The sequence below is a fragment of the Calonectris borealis genome, chromosome W (assembly GCF_964195595.1).
Source record: "Calonectris borealis chromosome W, bCalBor7.hap1.2, whole genome shotgun sequence".
Taxonomy (NCBI): Eukaryota; Metazoa; Chordata; class Aves; order Procellariiformes; family Procellariidae; genus Calonectris; species Calonectris borealis.
Window position 1 is genome coordinate 20,103,046 of NC_134351.1, and position 23,307 is coordinate 20,126,352.

At 42.4% G+C, this 23,307-nt stretch overlaps 1 protein-coding gene and 1 pseudogene across 3 annotated transcripts; one reads left to right on the forward strand and one right to left on the reverse strand.

Moving 5' to 3' along the window:
* The first annotated feature begins 343 nt into the window (after positions 1–343).
* Positions 344–11,378, forward strand: LOC142074695 (hydroxymethylglutaryl-CoA synthase, cytoplasmic-like). Of its 3 annotated transcripts, none has more exons than XM_075135485.1 (10): positions 344–699; positions 2,087–2,544; positions 2,904–3,029; positions 3,544–3,708; positions 4,428–4,596; positions 4,707–4,877; positions 6,453–6,559; positions 6,902–7,027; positions 7,322–7,485; positions 7,899–11,378. In XM_075135485.1, the coding sequence occupies exons 2-10, from the start codon at positions 2,097–2,099 to the stop codon at positions 7,989–7,991; spliced, it is 1,569 nt and encodes a 522-aa protein (XP_074991586.1). In that variant the 5' UTR covers positions 344–699; positions 2,087–2,096; the 3' UTR covers positions 7,992–11,378. The 3 variants fall into 3 exon arrangements, with proteins under 3 accessions (XP_074991586.1, XP_074991584.1, XP_074991585.1); XM_075135483.1 differs by lacking the exon at positions 344–699 and adding an exon at positions 1,109–1,144; XM_075135484.1 differs by lacking the exon at positions 344–699 and adding an exon at positions 1,109–1,144 and having other exon boundaries at positions 7,902–11,378.
* Positions 11,379–11,433: 55 nt separating this feature from the next.
* LOC142074862 (serine/threonine-protein kinase NIM1-like) lies at positions 11,434–21,679 on the reverse strand (annotated as a pseudogene).
* Between the last annotated feature and the right edge of the window lie 1,628 nt (positions 21,680–23,307).

The window sequence follows — 23,307 nt, forward strand, 5'->3', positions numbered from 1 at the left end:
GATGCTGGTGGATTTTATTTCAAGTTTTTATTGGGTTTGCCTCCATGCTGGTGCTGCTGGGTTTATTGTGCAAGGCGCTTAAGACAACAACATTGTCCTCACCTCGAGGGACCCCGTTAGAATGGGGGGAGTCCGCAGGTGAACGCTCTGGGGGGGGCCCCGGCTCCGCGGGGGTGTGGGCTGGGCTGGGCTGGGCTGGACTGGGCTGGGCCGGGCCGTGCCGGCATGGCAGGAGCGCTGCGGCCGGAGCCACGCCGGGGGGGGGGCGGGGCGGGGCGTGCTGCCCGCGCCTACGAGAGCCGGATGCTGCCGCGCGCATGCTCGCCCTCCACGCCGAGAGCTGGCTATGGGATTCTGCAACGCGTAAGAAGTCGCGGCCAGCGGGAGCCGGGTGGGCTCCGTACTGTGGGCGGGGCGCGACACCCCCACCCCGGTGGCTCCTCGCAGTCTCCCCGGCCGGGTCACGGGTAACCTTGAGGCGTGGGGGCGTCCTCGGTGCCCTTACCAGCGTCGTGGGGCCGGCTCGGCGAGGGGAGTGGGGTGGCAGGCCCTCGGCCGGGCGCTGCAGCCCGCGGCGCGATCGTCTGATCTGAGGGGCTTCGCAACGGGATGGATTAGGAAAAAAGAGTTCCGGTCAGCCGCGGCGCTCGATTTTATCCGGACGTTGTAGTGGGGAGTTTGCGGGCACTGCGCTTTCGGGTGAGCGGATACGAAATTGTGAGCCTGGGGTGGCAGCAGAGCACACAAATAACGCGAAATTGGTTTTCTTGCTTGAAATTTTGTGGCGATATGCTGTGCGGCTGTTCTGCAGCGCTCCAGTAAGCAGTTTTAAATAGCAGCCTTCTGCAATTTACACGTTTTAATACGAATAAATGCTATAAATGAAATACTTCAAAATGTATTATTTTAGGTGCATCATAGGTATGTTTGAAACTTTGTTAGAGGCAATCAAAATGAATGGCGAGCCATGTGCTCTTACTTTAGTCTTATGTAAGACTTCGATATCCAATTGTACATGTAGCAGAAGGCATTTTTAATGTTTTCCTAACACTTGTTTTAACATGCATCGTGTAAAGTCGTCATTCCTGCATAGAAAGGCTTTATTCCTTTATACAGCTCATTGTGATTTTATGGAAGAAGCTGGGTAAGGTTAATGTGATGGTATGGCTGGGCATAAAAGGGACAAGTGTTCTGTAAGGATGTAAGCAAAAGTACAGGAAGATGGTGCCTGTCTGTGTAATACAGATAGGGTTAAAGTAATAGGATATAGTATATCCTAGAGTATAGTGACAGTAAAGTTATAGGGTTAAAACAAGAAAACTTGATCTATCAAGAAGAATCCCTGTGTGTTTATCTCTGCCTGTGAAATATTCCTCCAGGCCTGGTGTTAGGAGTTCCAGTGTTCAGGAATGCCAAAACAGAGTATGCTTAAACCCAAATGAACAAACAAAAAAACCCAACCAAAAATACCAAAAGACACCACACCAAAAAAACTTCTGTCTTTGTTGCAAGTATAAACAAAATGAAGCAACTTAGACCACTTAGTTTAAAAATAAAAACAATTTTGAAAAGTCCTGGCCTGTTTTAAGGCTGAGATTTCCTGGTAAGGATAAATTTTAAACTTAATGTCTCAACTAGCAACACTTAAAAAAAGAAAAAAAAAAAAACCCACCCAGTGTTTCCAGCTTGGTTGTGTAAAATTGAGACTTTACATATACGCAAAAGTAGAATAATGAACATTAAAGCTAATTTCTCAAACACTTAAACATTTGTTAAGCATGTGTTTTGCTTCAGTGAAATAACTTGGTCTTAAGCTATGTATATTCATCTCCAGGGCTGAAATTGTACCTTTGCTTAAAAGATCTTAACATAAAATGTTATAAAACTTCTAATGATGTTTACAGTATGCTCAGACCAAAATTTCACCTGGAGGCAAAGGCTTGCCTTTTGCAAATGAACTTGTAGAATACCTAAAACTTAACCTTTTCTATAAATCTATAGAAAATTCAAGTATGTATGAAGTAGGTATCTAAAAATGGATGTGAATAAATCAGCTGGTTTTTGTGGTTTTATTTTTTTCTTAAAGATTTACCACGATGCCTGGGTCTCTTCCAGTGAATGCTGAATCCTGCTGGCCCAAAGATGTGGGAATTGTTGCACTGGAAATATATTTTCCCTCTCAGTACGTTGACCAGACAGAGCTGGAGAAGTATGATGGTGTGGATGCTGGCAAATACACCATTGGGCTAGGCCAGTCAAAGATGGGATTCTGCTCTGACCGGGAGGATATAAATTCTCTCTGTTTGACTGTGGTTCAGAAGCTCATGGAGAGGAACAGCCTTTCCTATGATTGTATCGGGAGATTAGAAGTTGGAACGGAGACAATAATTGATAAATCAAAATCTGTAAAGACTGTCCTGATGCAACTTTTTGAAGAATCTGGTAATACAGATGTAGAAGGAATTGACACCACGAATGCATGCTATGGAGGCACCGCTGCTCTCTTTAATGCTATTAATTGGATTGAGTCCAGTTCTTGGGATGGTAAGTTCAGGGTATTTTCTTGAAAAGTTGTGTCAGTCTCTATTTTTGCGTAGTCTGCCTTGCAATTACAGTGTTCATGTTTAACCATATAAAACCCAGAGGGTAAACTCTTATATGCTTCTGAAGTCTTTTTCTTAAATGCTCTGGGCATTTGCCACTAGTTCAGTTACATGCAAAAAATAATGGCACGGATAATCATTGCTAGTCTTTTCCTGTAAATTTTGGTGGCTGCCAGGATTGAAGAGCCCCTTAATCTGGGAGTCATCTCCTCTATAAACAAAGTCTAAAAATTACTGATGGATATTAAAACGTGCTAGATTCTTGGCTACTTTTCATACTTATTTCTGTGTTTTTCACAGGACGTTATGCACTTGTTGTTGCTGGAGACATAGCTGTGTATGCCACTGGAAATGCCAGGCCAACAGGTGGAGCTGGTGCTGTTGCTATGCTAGTTGGTCCAAATGCTCCGTTAATTTTTGAGAGAGGTTAGTCCTGTGAGAAAATAAATACCGTTCAGCCAGATACTGGATCCATTCTGAAGCCTGTCCCCTGTTTTTGTGGGTTGCTGGAGGGCTGGATTAACTACCACTAATGTCAGAAATTGTACTTTGTCTCCTCTTGCTCTGGGCTAACTCGGCCAAGTCCTGTTATAGGAGGCAGCAAGAAACAACTAGAGATGCTTCTATCTGTTTTTTCCTTGGGGATTCTCCAATAAAATTGATAAAGAGTGGACTAGAGCTGAATAACACAGTGCTCTACTTTCAAGGTGAAATGATGAAAATCATTTGTTACTTGTGTTTGTCATGCTCAGTCCTTCCATACTTGAGTAACAGGTGATTGAGAACTGTGTGAAATGTTACCTTAAAGGGCCTGAAGTGCTAAGAAAACCTGCTTGAGGCAAAATATTACTTGTTTTCCATGTGTTAAGCAATGTGTTCAAGCTGACTCAAAGTAGCTGAATAAAGTAATTTTCAACTTTTGTCAATTTCTCTCCATCAGGATTGCGTGGAACCCACATGCAGCATGCGTATGACTTCTATAAACCAGATATGGTCTCTGAATATCCTGTAGTTGATGGTAAACTATCTGTACAGTGCTACCTCAGTGCATTAGATCGCTGCTATACTGTCTATCGCAACAAAATCCACGCCCAGTGGCAAAAGGGTATGTAGCCTCACATGATATTGCAAGATTTGGCAAATATTGGAATGTGTAGCTACACAGACAATGTATTTTCAAGTTTTAGCATCCAATCTAAAGACCCTTTCTTTGTGTGTTCTGAGACAATTGAAATGTTTGTGCTCTCCCATAAAGAAATGTCTTATTTCTGTTCTGGTATGGCTAAGTACCTGATAGTCAATAAGCAGTAGTCTCTACAAGCTTTTGTTGGTGTAATGTATAATATCTTGCTTAAAAGTGTGTCGTTCCCTTCTCTACCAAGGCTCTTAAGATATCGAGGTTAATATTTACATGTTTTATAAGGATACTGATTTTTTTTTTTTTTTTAACCCCCATATGTTTAGTAATTGCTTCATCTGTATTAAGAAGCATAGGTTTGAAGATTAGATAGTTAGGTGAAGTAGACTATTTCTTATTTCAAAATGCTGGGTAGAAATACTGAGATTCTGTTAAGCTTATAACTTTTTCTTCTAGAAGAAGGGCAAACATTGCTAGCTGGTGCACAAGATCAGTAAGAAACTTATTTTTAAATAGAAGTAGCAGCAGTGTGTTAAATGAACTTGCCAGCAATAGTTAGTCTTACAGTTGTCTTTCGTATGCTGATGTGTTATGATGACTGGTATCCTGCCATCCCCCTATTTTATTTTAATACTTGAAGTGAGTACTAAACATAAGTTGTAACACAACATTTCTGCTACTTCCAGAGGGGACAGACAGACATTTCACCTTGAATGACTTTGGATTCATGATCTTTCATTCTCCCTACTGTAAACTGGTACAGAAATCTGTGGCTAGACTATTGCTGAATGACTTTCTTGGTGACCAGAACCTAGAAACAGCAAATGGTGTTTTCAGTGGTTTGGAAGCTTTCAGGTGAGAATGGCTGCCGTCTTCCTTATTCAGATAGTCTTAATTTGTTAAACATCCAAGGTGTTTTTCCTTGCTGCCATTTTAGTAACTGTTTCTGAACCGTTTTTTAATAGGGATGTAAAACTTGAAGATACATATTTTGACAGAGATGTGGAAAAAGCTTTTATGAAAGCCAGTGCAGAGCTCTTCAATCAGAAAACCAAAGCTTCGTTACTCGTATCCAATCAGAATGGAAATATGTATACCCCTTCAGTCTATGGTTGCCTTGCCTCTCTTCTAGCCCAGTAAGCATAAAATTGGAAAAAGTCATAGCTTTTTATATGTAAGCGCATAAAAGGTTTTTGTTTCAGAAAGCCTTTTGTAAAAGCACCATCTAGCAAACTTTTTCCTACTAGATTGCCTTAAGTAGCAAGACTAAAGTTAGAAAATTATTCTGCATACACAATCAGGTCAAGTGACAAGTGGATTCAAAACTTCTGTGTCAGAAGCTGATCTGAAACAGCAGCTTAATGCCTTCCAAAGTATGATCTTATTTGTAAGGTGGTATATCTTTTCCCAGCCTCAACACCCACCCACCCCCCCCCCCCCCCCAAACACCCCAGTGGAAAAGAGAATCTGAATGCCTTGTCTGTTCCACTATAATCATAGAATAGTTTGGGTTGGAAGGGACCTTAAAGATCATCTAGTTCCAACCCCCCTGCCATGGGCAGCGATACCTTCCACTAGATCAGGTTGCTCAAAGCCTCATCCAACCTGGCCTTGAACACTTCCAGGGAGGGGGCATCCATAACTTCTCTGGGCAACCTGTTCCAGTGCCTCACCACCCTCACAGTAAAGAATTTCTTCCTAATATCTAATCTAAATCTACCCTCTTTCAGTTTAAAACCCTTACCCCTTGTCCTATCACTACACTCCCTGAGAAAGAGCCCCTCCCCATCTTTCCTGTAGGCCCCCTTTAAGTACCGGAAGGCCGCTATAAGGTCTCCCTGGAGCCTTCTCTTCTCCAGGCTGAACAACCCCAACTCTCTCAGCCTGTCCTTATAGGAGACATGTTCCAGCCCCCTGATCATCTTCGTGGCCCTCCTCTGGACCAGCCTGAGCAGGTCCATGTCTGTCTTATGCTGGGGGCCCCAGAGCTGGACCCAGTACTCCAGGTGGGGTCTCACCAGAGCAGAGTAGAGGGGCAGAATCCCCTCCCTCGACCTGCTGGCCACGCTTCTTTTGATGCAGCCCAGGATGCGATTGGCTTTCTGGGCTGCTAGCGCACATTGCTGGCTCATATTCAGTTTTTCATCTACCAGTACCCCCAAGTCCTTCTCAGCAAGGCTGCTCTCAATCCACTCATTGCCCAGCAAGAATAAGCAAAGCCAAATTAAATTAGTATTTACTTAACAAATTGTTGTGGTGGGGTTTTTTTGTTTGTGTTTTTTTTTTTTGGGGGGGTGGGGTGGGGTGTGTGGTTTTGTTTTGCAATGACAGACTTTTACAAAATCATGTTAAGTTTAAATTAAACCACTCCTTGGGTCCTTTTTTCTTTATTGTGACTTTGCATTCTAAGATGTGATGGTTCATTTTAGGCTTTAGGTCACTTAAGAATGAAAATTGGCTGCCTTCTAGATAATCATATTCTGAGCATTTCTTTGTTCTCTTTTGCTTAGGTAGCTTTGAAAATCATCGTGTAACAGCAGTGTTTGAAATCCTGTTTTTAAAAGTCATCATTTATGCATTTAGCACACTAAATGGGTATTGTAGTCAATATAATTTTGGCTGCTTTTTCTAAGCTAGCTGCGCTTTTTAGTTATTTAAAATTGGTACCTTGGCTTAATTCTCACTTTAAACAACTGTTGCTTGATTTGCAGGTACTCCCCAGAGCAGCTTGCAGGACAGAGAATTAGTGTGTTCTCATATGGCTCTGGTTTTGCTGCTACGCTGTATTCCATCAGAGTTACACAGGATGCCACTCCTGGTGAGTGAAAGGAAGAGATGTTAACTAACTCCCTTGCACAGCTCACCTCTAAATGCTTTGTTATGCCCACCAGCATAAGTAAACCTGCAGAACAATGCCTAATGACAGTAGCGTTAAACTGAAGATGTTCTAGCTCCAGGGAATGTTTTAAGTGTCTCTTTGGGCAAATAGATAATATTCTTCAAATGCTTTAAGCGTTTTGCTTGAGTAATTTAATATTTTTAAATGACTAAAACTTTAGCTTCTCTAATGCAAAATATTTTGAATGGGCTTGAAATGCTAACATGCTAGTGTGCAGTTCTTGGCACTGGTGCTACCTTACATGATGGTTTTATATTGTAGGTTCTGTACTGGACAAAATAACTGCCAGCCTTTCCGATCTTAAAATGAGACTTGACTCAAGAAAATGCATTGCACCTGATGTCTTTGCTGAAAACATGAAGATTAGACAGGAAACACATAATTTGGGTAAGAACATCATAAATATAAGTAATTCCTAGTCCTACAGCAAAATACTCATTGCTTAATTTGCATGACTTTAAATGATTAAGGTGTAGAATAAAGGAAATATCTAACTCTTTCTACTTCTGAATAGCTTGTAAAGTGCTTTTCTATAGCTTGTGTTCATTGGCCCAGTATGGTTGAAATGAAAATGCAGACTTGGTTTTCCTGTCTTATTACTACTTCCAAACTGCAAAGGCCTGTGTTGTATAAAACTCTCACCAGGAACCAACTAACAGTATGTTATTGGCTTTTTTACAGCCAACTATATTCCACAGTGTTCAGTAAAAGATCTCTTTGAAGGAACATGGTACCTTGTGCGTGTGGATGAAAAACATAGAAGAACTTACGCGCGGCGCCCACTCATGGGTGATGGACCTCTGGAGGCAGGAGTTGAAGTTGTCCACCCAGGCATTGTTCATGAGGTGAACACTCAGCACTCTTTAGCTTGATATAAATGGTGGAACAGTTCATGTGTTTGTCTTAGCATGTGCATGTATGTTAAAAGAGGAAGTGGTTTAACAAGTTATATAAAGTACTTTGTTAAAATATGTAGCATATAAGCCAGAAGTTTAAAAAAAAAAAAAAAAAGAGCATGGGATTTTAAAAAATACATTTCATCATAAAAAGAACAAAACTGCACAAGAATGAAATAAGAACAAACTGTCTCTTTTCACATAATCAGTTTGCATGAAGCATGACAGATTTGAATGACTTAAGACCAAGCTGTCCAGTGTAGCATGAATGTTGAGAGTTGGACTAGCCATGAAGTATGAATGTTTGTGAACTAGAAAACCATGTTTAATGCTTTATTTTGTGTTTTCCCCCCCCTTCTTAGCAGATCCCAAGCCCTGCTAAGAAAGTGCCAAGAATCCCTGCAACAACAGAATCTGAAGGCGTTACTGTTGCCATTTCCAATGGGGAGCATTAAGATACCTCTGTGAGGTGGGGAATGAAAAAAGGTGTGAGTAGGGTGAGAGAGAAATGATTGCAGTAGTACTGAAATTCCAGTGTACAGTAGTACTTCATTGGAGCATGGAAAAACTGTTTAAATTCCTTGAAAAGATTTGTTGTAATATGGTGTACTGATACTTATAGTATTTTCAGAACACTAAAATCATGAATATACTGGAGATAGAGGAACTTGCCAAGGGCTTTGTGGATTCCTTAACATGTCTGAATTTAATTGCTGCATAGTAGCTGTAATCTATTACTTTTTTTTTAATGTACAAAGACCTTGTATCTTCTACTTGCTTTTTCCATGTAAAATGACTTGAAACCTACACTGTAACTTTTCTGCTTGTACTCAAAAGTGGGTGGCAAAGTAGTCCAAGCTTTTAATGTTAGGGTTCTCAGTGCCTTGACAGTAAGCAGTCAGTGTTCTGAATACTGCACTTGTCTTTCCCTTTATCACCTTCCCTTTCTTCTCCCAGTCTACCTCCCATCACACCATTGCTTTGGGAAAGGTATAGAACCAAGTAGCATTCATTACTGGAATAGAATCTCTCTCCCCTGTCAAAATGACTGGATCAAGAATGGTTAGACTGACAGGTGTGGTGTGGTGTTTTTGGTTTTGGTTTTGTTGTGTGTGGTGTTTTGTTTTTTTCTTTTCCTCCCCCAAGAAACTCTGACTTACTGTGTTAGTTACTATGTAATTCCTCCTAACGTCCATATTACCTGTTTTATACCTGCATTATAAATCACAGCAGCCTGGGAGGAAAGAGGAACAAGAAGGGAGGTAGTAGTTTTTTCTTCTAAAGAGCAAAAAGGGTATATTTCTTGGGTTCGTTGATTTGGCATCTTTCAGGATTGTTTAACTGTAATAGAAGTATTTAAGGCAGCAGAATTTTCAAATAAAGCTTCTGGATATTATGGAGCTGTTTTAATTGGCAAACTAAGGAAGGGAGGAAGATCACTTTGGAACTCTGGCCTCTCGCTATTCTTTATATAATACATTTCTAAGAGACTATTTCTAACTTTGAATTTGGCTTGTACTTTGAAGTCTTTCTCACTATTGGTAATGTTGTAGGAGTGGGGTTCCCCCCCCAAATGCAAGCTAAAAGCTATCCATTTTGTAAGTGGTAGATATACAATGCTAATGGGGCATCCATTCTGGTAGATTTTTTTTTTTTAAAGCCCAGACTGGAAATGAACTATGACATGAGCCTCGTAAGCTTGTAATATATATTTAAATTGAGCCAATGTACAGAATGAAGTTTTGTTGAATTTTATTTCTTTGCTAATTCTACAAAGCTACATTATCTAATATAAAGTAGCAAAAAAAAAAAAAGATTCATCTGTTAAATTACAATTTTCTTGTGTGTGTAATTAAGTGTTTGTATTATGTCACTCACTAGGATTTGATAACGCTGTATTTGTACAGTCAACCCTTGGTAAAATAGTTGTTTATTATAAATTGATGAATACTAATCAGTTTGTTCTGCTGAAAATGATGGAGCAATGATGCATGAATACTTGTTTGCAAGTATTTTTGTTTAGGTTGCCCTTGTGAAACTTATCTTGGTACCAGGAAAAAAAAAAAAAATTGCCATGGAACAAAGTCCATTGCTGGCAGTGGACAAGCCAAGAAGTGAGCTACTGGCACAAAAAATTAACCACAGGGACCTCACTTTCTGCGAGGCCGATCCTTTATTAAAATAAAGTTTGAGATACTTGAAACCTGTTAAAGTAGTGCTGACTTGTTGGGTTTTCAGGATGCATTTTTCCTTAACAGGAAAGAAAGAGGAAACTGTCCCTGTGAAAACCCCAAGTTGTGGGTTCACAATCTGTGTGGACCTTCTGGATCTTTCTTCTTAATATCATTCCATTACAAAAGTGGAAAGAAAAGGTTGCTTAGGCTGGTGGGAAACTTATTTCAGGAATGTGTTTCAAGATAACTTAAATGTTTTCAGATGGAAATTGTTTACAGTGGAGGAATTCATTCCCAGCTTATGAAATACAATTCATCTTATTACTGTCTTATGAAAGATGGTATTGTTTTATCCCCTTCTCAAGAACCGCGAAAGGGGAGTGGTTCTTGCTTTGTACTTACCTGAGCCTCACTGAGTCCAGATTCCCATGGGTGGCTTTTCAGAATCATTCTGTTGCTAATTTACATTAATTATTCCTTTTAATGTCAACTGATCATCTCATCAGTCCCCATAATAGATAAGGCATCCCTGCCCTTAAATTTGAAAGCACCAGCTGTACCTCTCTAAACCTTGTATTGGTTTACTTGCCTTAACTAAAATCATATAGGCTCTTCCTCTTAGCTTAGGCATTTCAACTGTGCCTGTTCAGAGAAGGACAGCTACTGTACTCCACTGTTTGCATTGGAGCTGATGATATTGAAAATTGAAGTATAAAATAGCTGATTAAAGCTGAAGGTAGGAGTAGCTACATCTTGGTAATGCTCAGAACAATTGGAAGTGTCAGGCTATCCAACTTCTAACTTGCAGTGGTCAAGAGTTATCAAAATCGGCTTTGTGCTGGCAGAAGTAGTATGGCAGAAGTTAGTACAAGCCTGTAATGCTCAGTATATAAACGGATTTTGTTATTGATTGTATTCAACTTATTGTGATACCTAGTGCTAAAGCAAGAATTTAAAACTACATGAGTCTTGGAGTATGCTTATATCTTTCTTTTTTTGGAGTGCAATGGGAGTCCAAGCAGTTCTAGACTGTCAGAATTGTACAAGTAATGGAAGGTGTCAGAAGGTTAGTAGATGGTAGCCCAACCAGCTATGCGCTGGGAATTGCAACCACACATGCAGGATTAAAACAGCATATCCTAACTTGCCTTTCTGAATTGTGACAAATGGGGAACCGTGGTCAACAACAGCATTGCTGTTTCTTTAAACAAAAATTAAAAAAGGCTCCAACATACATTTTTATCATGTTTAATTTGCTGAAGAAGTTTTAGAGAAGAATTTGCAGTTGTTTAGATTATTGTCTGGTTTCTGCTTAGATTTAGTTCTCTGTGAAAACTGTCCTGGTTTGCAGTGGTAAAGTTGTGTCAAGCTAAGGTAAAACTCTTCAAGAAATTAGCTGTTATATGCCTGTACTGAGAATCTCCCAAGCATGTTAAGTGCAATACTATTTGATTTTTTTTTTTTAATAAAGATCATATCCACAAATGATCTCTCACCTGTTTTACTTGAGTTCTTGCACTGGCTATACCAAGTTTCTGGAGCAAGGGGCAAACAAGTGCATGAGAGCTCTGCATTTGAGCGCTTCAGTGTGACTTGAGAAATACAAATGAGATGAGGTGGTTTTGGTTTACTTAAAAAATACAAAAAAATGTAACACCAAAACTTGTGAAAAGTGAATAAAACCCTTTGTTAAATGTGCTGAGTAGAAAGCCTGCAGTGCAATTTATAAAACAGAACACAGCTTGGATGCGTGCTTCATCCCGCTGTAAGAACGGATTCCTCTCCTCAAGTCTTGTTCTTTGGGGTCTGGATGGGACATGATAGGAACACATTCAAGTGCCCTCTTCTTCTGTACTTGGTGCAAAACAATTCTGTAGACCCCTGTTGTTGAGCTGTGTGCATCTCTTCCCTGGTTATTTTGAATGTGGTGTTCTGTGATTCCCAGATCTTCCAGAATATTTTTCACTTCAATTTCTTCCTCTTTGAGTGTACCAATCTCCGATAAATACTTTGGATCCAGTTTAAACGGCTGTTTGGGGTACTGTATCCCTTTCATCCATTCACTGTTCATAATAAGTTTGACAGAGTATTGTTTGGTTGGTACTGGCTGAGGGACTCCTTTTATCAGTTTCTGGCAAATTTGAGAGGGAGGGAGGCAAACTGTATGTCCCTTCAAGAATGCACTTTTTCAGTTTGGCCACTGTATCTGCCTGAAATGGCATGATACCTGTCATCATAAAGTATAACAGGATTCCCAGTGCCCAGATAGCTATGTAAATGCTAACATAGTTTTCATCTCAGAAGAGTTCAGGGGCAGCATAAGGAGAGCCACAGAAAGTATTTAAAGTTTCGTCTCTTTTACTTATTGTGCTGAATCCAAAGTCTCCTACCTTAATACAAGTGTTACTGGTGTAGAATACATTTTCTGCTTTCAAGTCCCAGTGAATAATATTATTCTCATGCTGCAGAACAAGAGGAAAATTTGGTATTAGCTTGTTCATGGGAAAGTTCTTAAGTGACTACCCCTAATCGATTAATTACCACACAGGAGAAAGGGAATTACCTTGGACAGTCAGAAATAAGCATTGCAATGAAATTGAAAACTTAAAGTATTTAAACAAATTTAACTTAATTCTCTACTGATACAAAAACAATAGAGTACATGGAGAAGATAAGGAGGATGCTGTTTTTATAAGAATAGCAGTCTCTTGTTAACTAATATCAACTATTTTCATTAAGCAGATTTGTGATGGCATCATGGCTAATCCTACAAGACCAGATATCTTCATGTGCAAAATCTGTGTATTTTATTTTTTTAGGATTCAGAACACTTGCTTTTGCAATTATTACATTTCTGTAATGATGTAAGTAACAAAAATAATTTCTTTTTAACTAATTCCATTTTTCTATGTATTGTAAGCTTGTGGACTCATGAAGCAAAAGCTTTTAGTTTACCAAGACCATGAAGTGAACGTAATCACATATAAAGTAAGAAAGTTGCTACAATTCTGTTGTGTGATCTAATGTCCTATGAAGAACTGGTGGTGGCAGGAGAAAAGGACCACAGACTTGTGCCTTGTGGTATTTCATGTCCTTGCAGGACACCAAGTTTAGTGGTGTCTTCAAGTTTTAGAAATCTAATGTAACTTGTACTCTTTTTCCTTGAAAATGGCAGTAGTAGTCAAGGACTCAAACTGAATTTGCTCTGCTTAGTAGAGATATGTCTGTCTTGATTAGGTAAGGGTTTAGCTTCATCTTTGAAATAACTAGGAAGAATGGATGTGTTCGAGCATTCTCTGCCCTACCCTTTGAAGTAACAAGGTGTATGTGTATCTGGAGGCAATAAGGAAACCCTTCGGCATCCTAAGATTTTTTTAAACTGTCATCAATAACAGGCAGGGATCTTCTGTCCTCATGTGGATTGACAGCAGTGAGATGGGATTTAAGTAGCCTGGATTTGATGGCTTAGCAAAAATAAAATGTTTTTGCAGAAGTCTGTGTATGAGTGAAGAGGTTGGCCAGCTTGGTAGTCTGGGTTTAATGCTAAGAAATAGATGTGATCTTGAAATGTAAGTTCCAGTAGCTCCTGAATATCTGTCCTATGGAAAAGGTGTTGAAGCTGAGCATTTTGTCAAAATACATAAAAAATGCATACTGTTTACATATACTACAAGCAGTTTGTAATGTAGTTTCTAGACATCTGACCTGGGAACACCCTTGCTTTTGACTTTCAGAGCTTTTCAGGCTTTCAGAGCCCGAGGCTATTACATGGCATATGAGAATATGAGCTGGAGGGCACCCTGAGCCAACTTTAACAAATACTACTTTTATTTCTCAGACTTGCAGAACAGTCTTCCTGTGGTTTTTATGCTGTTGCTTTAAGTAGCAAGGTTCAGAGGAGATGGTACTGGAAGTAGTTAATTGCCCTTTTCTGCCTTTATAAGATGCTTTGGGCTCTATACAAATAGCATCATCCTAAATCCAGTTGCAATGCTGAAGACTAGGCAAGGGGAAGTGACTTGCTGGGTGTTAACTTCACAGATTTGTTCCAAAGTGAGGATCGGGAATAAATGGTCTTAAGTGCTAGTCTCCCACATTCATTAATAAGCAAGCTGGATGTTTGCAATACCTAACAAGTCTCTTCTCTGGAACACTTTGTTCTAGCGGAAGAGCGACTGATCCTATGTTTTAAAATAGCTGGAGGAAAGAAATTAGTTAGCTGGTATCTACAGCAACTTAAAGCAGACCAGGAGAACGCTGTTGTTAAAGGGATGGTTCCACCCACCAGATGTTCCCAGTTCAGTCTCCTCCCAAAAGCTGTCAACAGAGGCAGTAACTTGAGGTGGATGTGAAAGCTCTCTTAAGATAGCTCTTCTCTAGCTGTTTTGCTCTTCAGAAACATGGGCCTGAAATCTTGGTATCAGTAAACCTACTAGTTGAAAACCAAAAGATACATCCACAAAATCTGCTAGAGTAGTGAGGGGCAACATGCCTGTGGAAGAAGAGCAACTTACCATGTGCTTCACAGCAGACACAATCTGGGAGAAGATTATTTTACACTCTGTTTCTAGCAGCTTCCCTTCTGTGCTGATTTTAGTGAAGAGCTCCCCACCTCCTGCATACTCCATCACCAGGTGCAGTTTTGAGAGTGTCTCCACCACTTCATACAGTCTGATGATATTTGGGTGGTGCAGTTTTTCCATGCTGGATATCTCACGAGATAGAAAATGTTGAGTCTTCTGATCTTAGCTTTGTCTTGTCCAAAATCTTAATTGCGACTTTCTCATGAAAAGCATTTTTCTTTTCAGGTGTTAATGCAATAGGTACAAAATGGTAATACTATTTACTTAAAACAATGCTTGGTTATAGAAGTGCAATAAAATTTCACCTCTGATCAGTATAAGCTAAGCTGCAGAGGCCTACTAAGCCCTGTAAACTTCCATAAACACCCATGTTCCTTTCTGTCTCCAGCATCCTATTCACTGCTGAGGTAGCTAAAGGCTGGTAGAGTATTGCAAGGGCTAATCAAATCATCTGCTGTCTTAGTGTGCTCCACTGCTGTCAAGCTAATACATGTCTGATGGCCATAGTTACAGCATCTACTTTCGGTGTCTAATGCTGGTAAAGAAAGCCTGTGCTTTCTCTTCCATTGTTAGCTTAGTGCTGTTCAGATGAGCTAGGCCTGAGCCTGGTACTTGCAGACTAATGGAGGTGTCAAATTTAGGTTTCAGAGTAGACAAACTTGGGGGTAATTTAGGGGCTCTGGCTATAACTCTGCAAGTTTATAATGGAAAGATGTGTTTAAGTTGGTGCGACTTACAGAACTTTACCCTAACTACTTACCCCCACAAATTCTCAGTTACTAAAATCAGTGTTGTAGAGATTTGTCTTTCTCGGGATAGCTGTACCAGTTTTTCCAACACGTTCATGCATGAGTAGTTCTTGGTACTGTACAGAATACAGGAAAAGTACTTTTTTTTTTTTTAAGGTCTGTATGCCACAGTGGGCCATGAATCTACACCATGCAGTTTTATTCTGAGGAAGGGGAAAAAAAAAAACAGTGAAGTAGAATAGGTGGGGGTTTAGCACCTATAGCCTTGCAGCCCATGAGCTGGGGCAGGGAAGAAGGCAGATGGACAGGACTAGTTGTAGGAGGGGAGGCACAACATTGGTTTGTTTCTTGGTTTGGTGTTTTTTTTTTTGTTTGGTGGTGGGTTGTTTTTTTGTTGGGTTTTTTTTTTTTTTCTTCAAACTGTGGGGGTGCTTGAGCCATGGGGCAAGACGTGTTAACTCCCCGAAGTGCAGAGACTAATTTTTCTTGTAATAACTGCCATCTAGAGAAAATGTTTCTGGCTGCTTTAAAGACTAATCCAAACCTAAGCATTTATCTGTGACTCTGCCTATAGATTCACACAACAACAACAACAAAAGGCACATACAACCTCTATGTGTACTTACAGTTCAGATAGCATCTTTCTTCACAAAGAGGTCCATTTGTATATGTACAGAACTACGGTGCTCAGCATGCAGGTGACCCACACAGCGCTGCCTACCTTTGGTTAGGGAATGAATTCTAAGCTTCACTTGAGAAATTTCCACTTCATATTTTTCCTCTGATTCGATTAGAAGCCAATTCTCTTTCCCAGGGTTAATTCTTTCACCACTTTGTCGTTCTGGGACATAGCCTGCATTAGTTTCTCAAATGGGGTCAGCCTGTGCTGCCTGCCCTCTTGTCGTAGTTTAAGCTGGCAGGCAGCCAAATACCACGCAGCTGCTCACTCACTCCCCTCCACCCCCCCAGTGGGAAAAGGAGAGAATGGGAAGGGTAAGAGTGAGAAAAACTCGTGGGTTGAGATAAAGAGAGTTTAATAGAACAGAAAAGGGAAAATAATAATAATAATAATAATGATAGAATATACAAAATGAGTGATGCACAATGCAATTGCTCACCACCCGCGCTGACCGATAACCAAGTAGCAATCGCTACTTCCTGGATCACGCCTACCATTCATATACTGAGCATGATGACACATGGTATGGAATACCCCATTAGCCAGCTGGGCTGGCTGTCCTGATTATGTTCCCTCCCATCTTGTGTACCTAGCTCAGTCAGTAGGCACGGGAGCTGTCCTTGGACTAGGAGGGCACTTAGCAACAACTGAAAACATCAGTGTGTTATCAACATTCTCCTCATACTAAATCCAAAACACAGCACTAGGAAGAAATTTAACCCTATCCCAGCCGAAACCAGGACAGTATCCACCCCTTATTCCATACCATTTACGTTATCCTTAGGTCTCACATTTTTCAATACATTTCAATTAATCACCACCATCTTTCTTTTTATATATACATATATATATGCACACAGAGATATCATTCCCTTAGTCTATGGGCCATCCCTCTAAAATGTCCATTGAGTTCATTTAGTCCATGACTTTGGGCTCCATCTGTCATAACAGTCTTTCAGGGCCAAAGAGATGATGTGTGGTGTTGGGCTGTTGCATCCTGAAGCCAGTTCTCATTTCGGTACTGCTGCACTCGTCCAGTTCTATCATCGTTGCACTTTGCTCGGTTTCATCGGAGTTAGTTCATTCTTCACTAATCTGGGTGATTTTCACTGCTATACCATTGATAGCAACCACAGAAATAATGATATACAATATCATATAACAATTGACATCATAAAATTCAGTTCATTGGCTATTTTCACCCAAAATCAAATCCCCTTGAGGTACACACCGGACTTCCCCATCCTTTCGCATCACCCACCGAGGGCACCCAGGTCCTTGAGCAAAAGGAATCCCACGGATGGGTTTTCCCTTGCCAGAGGCAGGAGTAACCCAGACTGTCTTCCCCAGCATATTTCTTATGTGCACGACAGGGACTTTATCCCCCTCTACAGTACGTAAGGGTTTGGATTGGGCAGGGCCAGCTCGACTGAAAGATCCCAATGCTTGAAAGTCCCACCACCCATTGCCCTCAGTGTTGTCTTTAGCAGCCCGTTGTATCGTTCGATTTTCCCAGAGGCTGGTGCATGGTAGGGGATGTGATAGACCCACTCAAGGCCATGCTCTTTGGCCCAGGTGTCTATGAGGGTGTTTCGGAAGTGAGTCCCGTTGTCTGACTCAATTCTTTCTGGGGTACCATGTCGCCATAGGACTTGCTTTTCAAGGCCCAGGATGGTGTTCCGGGCAGTGGCATGGGGCACAGGGTATGTTTCCAGCCATCCGGTGGTTGCTTCCACCATGGTGAGCACATAGCGCTTGCCTTGGCGGGTTTGTGGGAGCATGATATAATAAATCTGCCAGGCCTCCCCACATTTGTATTTCAACCATCGTCCTCCATACCAAAGAGGCTTTACTCGCTTGGCTTGTTTGATTGCAGCGCCAGGGCTACTGCCTGAACTGTCTCCCGTTTAATTTGTTCAAAGGCTTGTTGTTGCTCAGGGCCCCATTTGAAATAGTTCTTTTTCCGAGTCACTTGATAGAGAGGGCTTACAATCAGGCTGTAATCTGGAATATGCATTCTCCAAAAGCCCACAACGCCTAAGAAAGCTTGTGTTTCCTTTTTGCTAGTTGGTGGGGACATGGCTGTTATTTTGTTGATCACATCCATTGGGATCTGACGACGTCCATCTTGCCATTTTATTCCTAAAAACTGGATCTCCTGTGCAGGTCCCTTGACCTTACTTTGTTTCATGGCAAAACCGGCCTTCAGAAGGATTTGAATTATTCTCTCCCCTTTCTCAAAAACTTTTGCTGTGCTGCCCCATACAATGATGTCATCAATGTATTACAGGTGTTCTGGGGCCTCACCCTGTTCCACTGTGGTGTGGATCAGTCCATGGCAAATGGTAGGGCTGTGTTTCCATCCCTGGGGCAGTCGGTTCCAGGTGTACTGGACGCCCCTCCAAGTGAAAGCAAACTGTGGCCTGCACTCTGCTGCCAAAGGGATGGAGAAGAACGCATTAGCGATATCATTTGTGGCGTACCACTTGGCTGCCTTTGACTCCAGTTCATACTGAAGTTCTAGCATGTCCAGCACGGCAGCACTCAGTGGCGGCGTGACTTCGTTCAGGCCACGGTAGTCTACTGTTGTCCACGCTCCATTGGATTTTCGCACTGGCCATATGGGACTGTTAAAGGGTGAGCGAGTCTTGCTGATCACTCCTTGGCTCTCCAGTCGACGAATCATCTCGTGGATGGGGATCAGGGAATCTCGGTTGGTGCGATATTGTCGCCGGTGCACTGCTGTGGTAGTGATTGGTACCTGTTGTTCTTCAACCCTCAGCATCCCCACAACAGAAGGGTCCTCCGAGAGACCGGGCAAGGTGGACAGCTGTTTAATTTCCTCCGTCTCCAAGGCAGCTATACCAAAAGCCCACCGGTACCCTTTTGGGTCCTTGAAATACCCTCTCCTGAGGTAGTCTATGCCAAGGATGCACGGAGCCTCTGGGCCAGTCACAATGGGGTGATTCTGCTACTCATTCCTGGTTAGGCTCACTTCGGCCTCCAATACAGTTAGCTCTTGGGATCCCCCTGTCACTCCAGAAATACAAATGGGTTCTGCCCCTTCATAGCCTGATGGCATCAGGGTACACTGTGCACCGGTGTCTACGAGAGCCTTATACTCCTGTGGGTCTGATGTGCCAGGCCATCGAATCCACACAGTCCAGTAAACCCGGTTGTCCCTTTCCTCCACCTGGCTGGAGGCAGGGCCCCTCTAGTTCTGGTCATAGTATCCGCTTCTCACTTCTTTCAAACACGAGTCAAGAATTCCTTCATTACAATCCAAAGTAAGATCAGCCCTTCTACTCTGTCTGGGGAACTGTTCACTGGAAACTGGACCGTCGTGAGACAGGTTTTTCCTGAAAACTGGAGCAGCATTTTTCCTGGGAGAACCCCCTTGTATCATTGTTTTTCCTTGCAACTCACGTACACGTGCCTCTAGGGTCAAGGTAGGTTTTCCATCCCACTGCCTCATGTCCTCTCCGTGGTCGCGCAGGTAAAACCACAGGGTGCCCCGTGGTGTGTACCTTCTATATCCTCTCTCTTGAGCAGAAGAACGCTGACTCCTAATGGCTGAGATACTGGTCCGTACAGGTGGGGAATAGGACCTATCGTCTTCGAGTTGCTGGACCTTCCGGGACAGTTTCTCCACAGCTGAGACAAGGGAGGAGGAGACACTTCCTTCGTATTCCCGGAGATTGCTAACCACAACATCAACCGTTGGTGCTTCTTCCTCTTTCCAGCACAGTACTGCCAACGAATTGGCATACGACGCTGGTGAGCTCCGTACTAATTTCCGCCACATGGGTCGCATGCACTGGACTTCATCTGGATCTTTGGGTGTTTGGTCATCGTCCAGGTCACTATAAACTACCTCCAGCACGCCTAGTTCTCTCAGGTACTGGATACCTCTCTCCATAGTGGTCCATTTGCTTGGGCGATATATAACATCTTCCTTGAAGGGATACCTTTCCTTCACGCCTGACAGCAGTCGCCTCCAGAGGCTGAGGACCTGTGTCCCTTTTCCAATTGCTTTGACAATGCCTCCTTCCCTAGCAAGGGATCCCAGCTGTTTGGCTTCCTTCCCCTCTACTTCCAGGCTACTGGCCCCATTATCCCAGCATGGGAGCAGCCAGGTAACAATATGCTCGCCTGGACGATGGCTGAAATCTTTCCGCATATCTCGCAGCTCACTCAGGGATAGGGATCGGGTGGTTTCCGTCTCATTTATGAGTTCTTCCTCTTCCTCCTCCCCTCCTCGTGATGGCCCTGATTTTCCATCATCCCTTTCTAAACGACCTGACCTCCGCTTCGAAGATTTCTTCTTCTGTACTGGGGCGATGGATACCAGCAAGGGTTGGTCCTCTGGTTCAGCTGTAGTGCCTGTTGCTTGGGTTTGGGTAGCTGCAGTGCTTGTCATGGGGGTTGGAGTAACTGTAGTGACTGTTACCGGAGTTTGAGTGGCTGCAGTGCCTGTCGCAGGGGTTTGAGAAGCTACGGTGACTGTTGCCGGGGTTTGAGTAGCCACAGGGGTTGTTGTGGGTGTTGAAGTAGCCGCAGTGCCTGTCGTGGGGTTTTGAGTAGCCACCGTGTCTGTTGCCGGGGTTGATCTCCCGCTGCCCACCGCCCCTGAGACTCGCCGCTCCACCCGCCCCGATGAGGCAACGCCGTTTGCCCTCCCTCTTTTCTTGTTCCTGAGGGTTGATCTCTGGACAGTATTCCTGAATAGTTGTTTAACCCTAAACAAGGCCTGAACCACATTCAGGAGACATAGCAATATGAACATGCTTGCTTGAACATCCCAAGGATATTCAAAATTCTCAGGGAATATTGTGGACATCTTCGTGAAGAGGATAGAAGAAAAAGGAGTTTCTGACGATATGGAAGGGAAGATGAACAAGTGGGAGAAAGTGTCCCATCCTGTCTCCCCCTTAAATTCATTCTCCGAGGAGAAAAAAGTGCAATTACTAATAATTTCTAAGAGGTGATTCCCGAGGTACAGAAATGACGGCAGTGCCGAGTACAGATACCAGATTAGACTTTTGACCAATGATTTTATCACTTCATAAAACAGCAGCAAAATGATAATCTTGGCCCAGTTCCGACTGATGATAAACAGCACAAAAGGGAACACATACTGCAAGCAAGGTATTACATGACCCAACATTGAGAGACAGCCCCACAACTTTGACAGCCAATACATCAACATTGTGACCAATCAATATAATGGATGCTTATAACAGTTTTGCCTTAACACGCTTTGGTCAGATCTATCGTTATCTCAACCCTTCGAGCCCCACGTTGGGCGCCAAAAAGGACTGTCGTGGTTTAACCCAGCAGGCAGCCAAATACCACACAGCCGCTCACTCACTCCCTCCGCCCCCCCAAGTGGGACAAGGAGAGAATCGGAAGGGTAAGAGTGAGAAAAACTCGTGGGTTGAAATAAAGACAGTTTAATAGAACAGAAAAGGGAAAATAATAATAATAATAATAATGATAGAATATACAAAATGAGTGATGCACAATGCAATTGCTCACCACCCGTGCTGACCGATAACCAAGTAGCGATCGGTACTTCCTGGATCACGCCTACCATTCATATACTGAGCATGACGTCACATGGTATGGAATACCCCATTGGCCAGCTGGGCTGGCTGTCCTGATTATGTTCCCTCCCATCTTGTGTACCTAGCTCAGTCAGTAGGCACGGGAGCTGTCCTTGGACTAGGAGGGCACTTAGCAACAACTGAAAACATCAGTGTGTTATCAACATTCTCCTCATACTAAATCCAAAACACAGCACTAGGAAGAAATTTAACCCTATCCCAGCTGAAACCAGGACACCTCTTCATCTCCATAGCCCTCCAGGCGCCCGTTGTCCTCTCCACTGTCCTCATGATGCCTCCTGGCATAGCAGTGTTTTCCAAGACCTCTGCCATTCACATATCCTGTTGTCATAGTCTGTAGGGTAATCGCATCCCCATTTAACAAGATGTCCCAATAAGGAGTTTAATTTAAATAATTCTATATGAATATGCAATCCTGCACATAATGGACACTGTGACAAACTTGGCAAAAAAAGCAGCTTACCAAAAGTCCAAGGATTAATTTGGAAATTACTTCAAAAATGAATCTGGCATATCTACATATTTCAGTTCTGTTCAAAATCAAACTGGAAAGTTGTTTATGTCCATCTCTCACTAACCGATTTAGTGTGTCAGGATCTTCATCTACAAGGTAATAGAGGCTTTGCAATTAAAACTGTAAACTGTGCACAAAAGCAGTGAGTTGCTCACAGTCTATGCAGTACATTTGACACATGCAAAATATTTGACACAAATTTTCAGGCTTTAGCTTGCTGCTTTGAAAACTACCTTGATAGATAAAGGTCAAACAAATAGCTGATTAATTGCTCTGAATAAATCCAGATGCTTCCAGTTCATTTTGAATAGCTGACCTTAAGAGTGTAGTTCTCCTTGATTCTGGTACCAGTCCAAGAGCTGAACGTAGGGTTTGCCTTTGATTCATTCTTCAGCCTGTGAGCTTGTCACTGTGCCTTGGAAATGTTACTGTGCCTCGGAAATGTTACTGTGCCTCGAAGCCTTGCTGTAAAAAGTTTGTTGCCCCTGTTTCCTTCCCATGGCAGGTTTAACAAAGCAACTGATCCTGGAAGATGACAGAAAAAGCATAATCTGTGCACCATGCAAAAGAAACGCTGCGCCTCGGTATCCCTGCAGTCACATGGCAGGACAATACAGGATTAAGTAACTGCAATGTCAAGTTAATCCTCCTTTATTTAGATGAGCTTTCTTTAATGCCTTGAGCGTTCTCAAAATTTTTCCAGACGCATGGTGTTCCTAAGCAGACAGATGAAGAAAGTCATTAAAACCTTTACATAACAGCCATATGCTTCACTAAACAACAGCACACCACATACCATTTCACCAATTTAATTCTATTTGTTTGGCAGCGCACATGAAGTCCTTATTCTAAATACACAAGCAATCACCTTTAAAATAGTACAGCATTTTTTCTTCTTTACCTTTCTTCTTTAACCTTGAAAAATAGGAGTTGATTAGCAACTGCTAATCATGCAGCCATGTGCCTGAGAGTGGTGAGCTGAGCACAAAAGCTCTGAGATAGCGCAGGTGGTGGCAATACTCACCTCCCCTGCTCTCAGCCTGCAGCACCACCCGACTGATGAACACGGGAGACACCTCACTGCTGTTGTGTAAAGATTCACCAGACTGAGGGGGGCAAGAATTAGACCAGTAACTCAATGCCTGGAGCTTAGGGAAGGTAGACAGTCACCTAAGGTGCTGCACTAGAAGAGGGCATGTGACAGAGGAGCTGTCCTCTAAACCCCAATCTCCCGTGTGAGCAAGAGGAGGAGAGGCCGAAGGCACCACAGAAAGGCAAAGAAAAGGCACCTGGCAACGTATTTCATTAAACAGCAATTGGAGTGGCACAGAAGCATGTCTGCTTCTACAGAGAGGCTGAGGCAACAGACCCAGCCTCTGGGAAGCTGCTCCTTGCCCTGAGACACATGTGAGTGATTTTGGCCTCTGTGACCCAGGGAGAAGCAG